At 37.5% G+C, this 8,536-nt stretch overlaps 2 protein-coding genes across 3 annotated transcripts; one reads left to right on the forward strand and one right to left on the reverse strand.

Annotated features, from left to right (window-relative positions):
* The first annotated feature begins 1,274 nt into the window (after window positions 1-1,274).
* Window positions 1,275-3,712, forward strand: LOC111880512 (exocyst complex component EXO70B1). Its single transcript, XM_023876938.2, has 2 exons — window positions 1,275-3,488; window positions 3,574-3,712. The coding sequence occupies exon 1, from the start codon at window positions 1,519-1,521 to the stop codon at window positions 3,463-3,465; it is 1,947 nt and encodes a 648-aa protein (XP_023732706.1). The 5' UTR covers window positions 1,275-1,518; the 3' UTR covers window positions 3,466-3,488; window positions 3,574-3,712.
* A 766-nt stretch (window positions 3,713-4,478) lies between these two features.
* LOC111880513 (SNF1-related protein kinase regulatory subunit gamma-1) lies at window positions 4,479-6,742 on the reverse strand. 2 transcript variants are annotated; one of them, XM_023876940.3, is made up of 6 exons: window positions 6,524-6,664; window positions 6,338-6,402; window positions 5,793-5,965; window positions 5,525-5,710; window positions 5,011-5,444; window positions 4,479-4,929 (listed from the first exon to the last, which is right to left on the reverse strand). In XM_023876940.3, exons 2-6 carry the CDS (start codon window positions 6,339-6,341, stop codon window positions 4,632-4,634), a joined length of 1,095 nt encoding a protein of 364 aa, XP_023732708.1. In that variant the 5' UTR covers window positions 6,342-6,402; window positions 6,524-6,664; the 3' UTR covers window positions 4,479-4,631. The 2 variants fall into 2 exon arrangements, with proteins under 2 accessions (XP_023732708.1, XP_023732707.1); XM_023876939.3 differs by lacking the exon at window positions 6,338-6,402 and having other exon boundaries at window positions 6,524-6,742.
* Window positions 6,743-8,536: the final 1,794 nt, after the last annotated feature.

Raw genomic sequence — 8,536 nt, forward strand, 5'->3', positions numbered from 1 at the left:
ACGAGGAGTCGGGAGAACGAGTTGCAACTCATCCCAAATCGATCTCAACTTGGTATAGTAATTAGAAACAGTCGTACCTCCTTGTCTTATGGCGTTTAGGGTCTGCTTAAGCTCGTATGCTCGTGGGGCTCCCTCCTTCTCGAAACGTTCCTCCAAATCTCTCCATATTTCCGACGAGGTCTTCGCATACCTCACGTTGGTCCTTATTTCTCGCTCCATTGCAGTCGTCAGCCACCCTTTTATCATAGCGTCAGCCCTCACCCATGCAAGAGACATCGGTGATTCGGCTCCTGGTTTCTCGATGGTTCCGTCGATTAGTCCCATCTTGTTTTTCGCCAACAAGAAATTGGTCATCTCTTGTTTCCATTCGTTGTAATTGTGATCATTCAAGACATCATTCACTTGCATCTGTTTGGGATAATCAGACGGGTGAATATAGTATGGCGAGTTGACATCAATCGTCTCCCCACTGGTTTCTTTTCCTGAACCTGTTGGTTTGTCTCCCGCCATGATTTATGACGGATTTTAGGGTTTCTTCTAGATCGTAGGCTCTGATACCATAATAAAATTGACAGCGGAAGAGATGAATCAAGGAGTTTATCAACTGTTTTTATATATCATAAAAGTTACAGGGGAATGACCTTTTATACGTGACCCAAACAAAGATAACAAACCTAACTCACTTCAAGGAAAAGATAATTATCATCCATATAAAAGATAAATACTACACAGATTCCTAGATAATCTAAACGGTATAAAATAAGTTCCATTAAGAGGGCCCATAGAGAGTTGGGACTGGAAGGTTCCACTGAGACACATTGACCAGAGGGTCAATAGAGTTATAGCCTCGAGTGGCTAATATGTGTTAGAGTGGTATTTTGGGGAACTCACTAAGCAATTATGCTTACAGTGTTATGTGTTGTGTTTCAGGTACCAGCGATGATCGCGGGAAGGCGCCGGCATGACTCGTACACACGCACACTGGAGTTCATATGTTTTGATCTTGGGGTTTTGTATTAAGATAATGATGATACAATGTTTTAAAATGTAGATGCGAATGAAATTATATGATTTTTAAAATGTGAAAAATTGTTTAAATTTTTACGATGTTACAAATACTTCAGAAATATGTATTCTGAATCATAAGTCCAGAACAAAAGTACTCCAGAATATCGTATTCCGGATCATGTACTCCAAAAATATATTTTCAATCTATAAACCATAAGGACCAATGTGTAATTTTGTCTTTACTCTATAAAAATATTTCCTATAAACCCGTCACCGAAATGTGTGACGAAACCCCGTTGAGGCCGGCCAAAAAGGAATCGCAAAAGAATCCCGGAACACAAACGTACACCGTGGGTGGGAAGAGGAATGGATTCGTCAATTGCTTAATATCACTTGCAAAACCGGTCGATCTTCACACACACACACACACATTTGATCGTCATTCGCCGTAGAACGGAAATCAGGTACACAGACGGACACAAGCATACACGCTTCATATAAAGTCCGGTGATGGCGACGACAATGGAAGGGCAAGATAGAGTTCTAGCCACAGCTCAGCAAATTGTAAAGAGTCTAAACATGAATACACAAGCAACGGAAGACATGATCTTGATCCTTTCTCGATTTGATAATCGGTTGTCAAACATCTCCGATTTGATGGACGGTGGTGCCGATGATAGCAAAACTAGGAATCAATTTGATAGAGCCGAGAAGATTATTCTTGAACATGATCCAGGCGGTGCCGGTAATCCGTCGTCGAGGAATTCGTTGCCGTGGGAGGAATGTCCTGAAGAGGCTTCAGAGTACTTGGCCGCGGTTGATCTGATTATTCAGTTGACGGAAGGTCTGAATGTCGAATCAGAGGAAGACGATGACGTCATGGATCGAGCTGAGAACGCGCTGCAGTTGGCTATGTCGAGGCTCGAGGACGAGTTTCGTCATATTTTGATCCGTAACACTGTTCCTCTAGACGCAGATCGGTTGTACGGATCTGTCCGTTCAGTTTCACGCTCCTTTACCTTCAACAATGGCGAAATAGGAGACGTAGTAGAGAGTTTTCGAGAGGACGAACAAGAAGGGAGCGGCTATCATCACGAGAGAGGTGCAAGCTTAGGCGGTGATTTTTGTGTGGATTTGATTCGTGTTGAAGCAATAGAGGAGCTTAAAGACATCGCTGATCGGATGATTAGGTCAGGCTACGAAAAAGAGTGCTGCCAGGTATACAGTAACGTCCGCCGTGATGTCCTGGATGAGTGTTTGTCGATTCTGGGCGTGGAAAGGCATAGCATCGAAGAGGTACAGAGAATTGAATGGAAGATTTTGGATGAAAAAGCCAAGAAATGGATCTTAGCTATCAAAGTTGTAGTTAGGGTTCTCTTATTTGGGGAAAAGCGTCTATGTGAACAGGTCTTCAACGAATCAGAACTTATTCAAGAACTCTGCTTTGTTGAAACGACAAAAGGTTGTGTGATGCAGCTCTTGAACTTTGGTGAGGCAGTAGCCATTGGTGTAAGATCTTCAGAGAAATTATTTCGAATTCTTGACATGTACGAAGTTCTTGTAGATGCTTCACAAGATTTAGAAGCTTTATACGACTCTGGAGAATTAGTTTGCAGCGAAGTGAAGGGAGTTTTGAAAGGGCTAAGCATGTCAGCTGTAGGGACATTTGTTGAATTTGAGAAAGCTGTAAAGGCTGAAACCTCTAAACCTATCCATGGTGGTGACATTCATCCAATAACCCGTTATGTCATGAATTACATGAAATTACTAGTGGATTACAGTGACACATTAAACTCCCTCTTGCCAGATGACTCTGGTTCATCACAAATTGACAATGGTGAATGTGTTGCAGCTATCTCCCCTGTAGGAACCCGTCTACAGTTACTGATCACTTCTTTGGAGTCAAACATTGAGGAAAAGTCAACGTTATATGAAGATGGTGCAATGAGGTACATATTCTTGATGAATAACATTCTTTACATTATTCAAAAAGTGAAAGATTCAGAGCTTCGAACACTCATGGGTGATCAATGGATTCGCAAACGACGTGGCAAGATTCGTCAATGGCACACAAGTTATCTGAGAGCAGCATGGAGCAAAGCTTTGTTGTGTCTGAAAGATGAAGGAATTGGTGGGAGTTCAAGTGCTTCCTTCAAGGTGATTCTTAAAGAAAGATTTAAGAACTTCAATTTATGCTTTGAAGATATTTATAGGTTACAGTCAGCTTGGAAGGTTCCAGATAATCAGCTAAGGGAAGAACTTAGGATTTCTATATCAGAGAAAGTTCTTCCTGCATATCGTGCTTTTTTGGGGAGATTTGGGAGTCAATTAGAGAGTGGAAGACATGGAGGGAAGTATATAAAATACTCCCCTGATGACTTGGAGAATTATGTGATGGATTTATTTGAAGGGAAGCCTTTTGTTTTGAATAATAATATCAAAAGAAAAAGTACATAGGGTGGATGCATCACTCTTGCAAGGTATGTCTAATGTTTTTCATGGTTGCATATTTATTTACTTTGATAATTTGGTAGTAATATTTTCCCTTTTCTTGTGGATTTACAGGTTCAAGACTTGTCCACCTTTCTGCTGATCAAGAAAAAGAAAAAAAAAATAGAATTTTGATACTAACAGGAGCTGTTAGCCTGTGACTGTGAAAGCATATTTTGAAAAAGGAGAATATTATAATAATTTTTTTGAACTATATTATCTTGCACTTGTTGACAACATCTGCATATTATTAAGGCTATAGTGTTCTACATGACCACCCTGAGATAAAGAGTATTAAAGAAAAATGAAATTATCCATCATCCATTCCTACAAAAATTAATTAAATGCAAACTTCTGATTTGAACCATATTTTTATACTGAAAAAAGTTTGAAGGAAGGTTTAATTAAATGGACAAGAATCTATATGGTGCATTTGTTGTTTTCCCCCTGCAAAATAGCAATATACTTTGGATTTCATTACTACAAAAATTAAGATGTATTGTTTAAAATGGAAGAAATCAGTTTCACAGAAAACATAAATTCCTTATGAATGAGAATTTAAAAAAAGTAAGTTGTTATTTTATGTGATTAGCCTTTTCAAAAACCAATCAAGGAAAGGCAACGTGACATTTCTTATAATGGTTTCTGTTCATTTTTTGGTTCTTTCTTCTGAGAGCCAAATCAATTCTTCTGATGGTTGGTTGTTCACTATTTTTGTACCTGAATTTTTTTTTAAAAGAACCATAAACCACATGTTTGTCTATTATCGTGTGTGGCCTTTTCAAGCTTTCTTAAAAAGGGATTTGGTACATCAATACCTACACATTTGGAAATTTTCAATACTGATAAGAGGGAAATTACTTGTTTACATGTGATTATGAAGAAAATCAGTTAAAACAGTTGTTACATTATGTATTTTATTGAGAATTAGAAATAATGCAAAACTGAAATGATTTACATCACAAGCAAAAACAAACCCCTTGAAAACAAAACAAAAAATAGATACATGACATGATACATACCAAGTTCAACAAAGCTTACAAACTCAAACAGATTAGCACTCTTGTTAGACACAACACGACACATCAAACAAACAAACTTTACTAGAAATACAATACAAGTGAAAGTTAAACTTAAACCCGGCTGTTGGCAGGCAAAGGCAACACCCCATCAAAAAAGTCACCAAAGTAACCACGTGGCTCATGCACAATCCTTGAGATTATATCTCTAAGTGTTATCACACCTTCAAGATCACCTTCTTCATCCACCACATATATACGATGTATCTCTTTCGAATCAAGCTTCAATATCACTTCTTTAAGTGTATCATCTTTTCTACAAGTAATCATCCCACTCACCAAAGGCGACGCCTTCTTGTTCTCTTCTAAATACCTCTTAACTGACGTCACAAAGTTCTTAGCAGTGATGGATCTGCCAAGTTATAAAACAAATCATAATAAATATCGGACCACAAAATTAAATTAAGGATTTCAAAAAGAAAGAGACACTAACCTGTAATCTTTGTAAATCTCAGGGGCGATTAGGAGAAATTGAATATCCCGGATACTAATATTAGCAACCGGTTTGTTTCCATTAACAACAGGTAATCCACCAATTCCTTTCTGTCTCATGAGCCTAAAAGCCTGCAAAACTGGTTCATCTTCATCCACTTTAATAACTTCACTGGTGTTCATCAAGGGAAGACCAAGTTCACATAACTTTTTAGATCCCCAGCTTTTGAACCATTGTAGATCCGCACATTCTTCCAACATGTGAATCACAGCAGATTGGGTGATGATGTTGTGGATCTTTCCATCATCTGGATCCACTACTGGGACGCTTTTCATTCTGTACTTTGAGAGGAGTAAAAGCATGGTGAGAAACGAGTTTGATGTTTGTAATGCCAGAAATGGGGCCCATCGAAATGATCCTGAGATGTCTTTAACCTACAGGAATATGGAAAAAGGGGTTAAACGCGAGAAATAGCACACAACCCATATGGAAGAAAAGAAAGCATGTTGACTACCTTTGTGTTTTTATAGAAGTCGGAGGAAGTTAATAACTCGAAAAAGTTTCCAGCGGTTTTGGGAGATCCAGGCTGTGAGCTTCTATATCTTGGAGAAGACATTCCACCAGCTGCTGCAACAACAGCAGGTCTCAGAGAGTTGTCTAATGTGCTTGAGAATACATCGGATCCATCATTCTTTTCTGACTGTATGATATTAACACAAATGATGTTTAAATTATATTTGAGAGAAAATGATGGTGAATTTGAAGGAAACAAGTGTGCAAACCTGATGAAGAATCCACACGACGATGCCTGCAAACTCCACCATACCAAGATATCTGTCGATCCAACTAGCATCCTCTGGTGCATCGACGTTTACAACAGGCGCACTAAGAATTTTGTTTTGGGATAACAATCGGACAGCTTCACCTAGACTTGCATCCGATTTAATCTCAATTACTGCAAAAAAAGTCGTTATGAATTTAATTTCTGATATCAACAGCGATCAGAGGTACACGCACACCACTACGTTTAACTGATTTGTCTAATCGATTGCGTAAAAGAAGATGAGACTTATGAGAATAGCTGTCGATCGATTGAAATCTGGAATAGAATTACACACAAATCATCTCGATTGTTCTCAGCATAAATCTAAAAATAATTTCAATCAGGTACGATTGGCCGTATGCTATGACTTTCAAACACAGTAGACGATAAGAACGATGAGAAGCACGCTACTACACTCAACATACTAAATATGGTAACTATGACACATATTGCGTAAAAGGCGATAGCAAATTAGGAACTAATACGTATCGATCAACTAATTACACATAAAATCCGCAATATGAGACCAATCACACAGTCGTCGTTGTAACCATATGATCTAATCCGTCCTGTATAATAAAAAACGATACGGTCATCCAAATAGGTTTAAATCAACGGATGTATATGCGATATCAGGGCCAATCGGAATAAGTAAAATCAATCAAAATCAAAAGAATTAAGCAGAGATACCTTGTGAAGGCGAAGCATGAGGGAATTCAGAAACAGGAATACTCTCGAAACAAGCGTTGAGCTTCTCGGTCGGAGTAAGCTGAGCCTCCTGTATGTCCCACAGCTCCTCCAACTCCATCCCGAGCTTCGCCTCTGGACTCCTTGGACTTTCTTCTTCTATCACCATTTTCTCTCTCTAGAGCGATCGATGAAGTGATGACTGAGACTAGCAACAGATGGTTTTGTATTATTTGCACACAGACAAATGGGATGTGTTATGGTACATCGGTACGGCGGCTGTTATTTGCAGTTATTAATCTCAGCCGTTGATGGCAGTTAATAAGTGACTTACGTGTAGGGTGTAGATGAGAGTCAAAGTTGTTGACGTTTTCTTGGCATTGCTTGCTTATCCGATTGGACCATGATCCAAAATTAATTATTTTTAAAATACAAAAATATATTGGAGAAGACAAGTATCCGAAATTCAATCATGTTCACTGTCCCACTCTAACATGCGCCAGAGCGCTGTATCTGCATCGCACTTTGACGTGGAATTAATAGCAAACCTATCTCATCTTCGCTTTACATCATCCTTTTTTATATTTCAAAATAGACTATCCCTTGTGCGCACTATTCTCGTAAATAGAAATTAAATATCTTCTTTATTATCTGTTACCGTCCATTTAAACGATATCATTTATAATATTAGAATCCTAAAATAAATCTTAATTTCATTAAATATTACACATGTCATTATTTAATTGGGTAGGAAGACATATAGAAATAAAAAATAAAATGATATTTAATTTCTCGTAAACTATTATAGTATTTGGTGTTATGTCATCATCGCCACTAACTATCACTAAATCTATAGGATACCTACTACTAACCACTTCACTGCATATAATTATTATTATTAATTCAAAAATACAATAAAATTATATTTTTTAAAAGAGCATTGATTTTTTTCACTTGTTTTTTATTAATTATAAAAGTAAAAATACAATTTCAAACTATATTACTTAATTAACATACAATTAAAAAAAACATTACATTACTTAAATAACCTATAATTAAAAACAAACAAACTGCCACACCCTGAAACCGATGGCGGAAACTTTCCGGGGCGGAGGACGTCATGTATATCATCACAACCAACGAATAACAACAATCATAGCAACACAACCATTACAGTGAATACTTTAGTAAAAATGTTTACATTTGTTTGAAATTTAGTTTGAATTACATCCAACAGTTTTTGCATAGTAAAAACTTAAAAACTCTTAATGCTTCGGTTTCTCGAAAATCCAGCAAGTATCTGTCTACTGATTTCCTGAGAATACAAGCAACTTGAAAAATATCAGCATAAAGCTGGTGAGTTCATAAGCAGTAATTTGTAATGAAAACTTGTTGATGAACGAGCCGAAATGTTTGTGTAATCTCCAGAAAATCCGATATTTTCTTTAATGAAAAACGTAGCGTTATCGATTTCGTATACAACCATAAATGTTCGTTTCTGAAAAACCGTAATGATATGCGAAAATACTACTTCATGTGACTAGCTAAAGCTAATCATGAAGTATAAGTATTTAATATGTAAAACCGTAGCATAAATGATTCGATTTTGAAAACCATGGCTCGGCTAGTATGCATAGTGTGTTTAGTTCTATTTGGTATAAATAAAACTATTGAAGAAAGCCGAGTTGCTAAACTAAATGTGATTTATACATAATGTGAGTCGTATAACCATGCTTGATATGACTAGTGACCTTTCCAACGTTCTTCAGGTGTTGAGTGAAATGACATTTGCACATCTCAGACGTGCCCGTCTAACTGTAGCTAGCAGTCCAGATGTGGGATTGTCAGTCCCGAATAGATCTATTCATAAATCTCACGCTCTCCCTCCAGGAGACTCTGGTTATACAATGGTAGGATTTATCCATGTACACCTAAGGGTACAGTAGTGAAATAGCGCCTCACAGTATCGTACAATCTAGTTTACATGTAGTGCAGTAGCGTTCTACCGTAGTGAAA

This window comes from Lactuca sativa, chromosome 5 (genome assembly GCF_002870075.4).
Source record: "Lactuca sativa cultivar Salinas chromosome 5, Lsat_Salinas_v11, whole genome shotgun sequence".
Taxonomy (NCBI): Eukaryota; Viridiplantae; Streptophyta; class Magnoliopsida; order Asterales; family Asteraceae; genus Lactuca; species Lactuca sativa.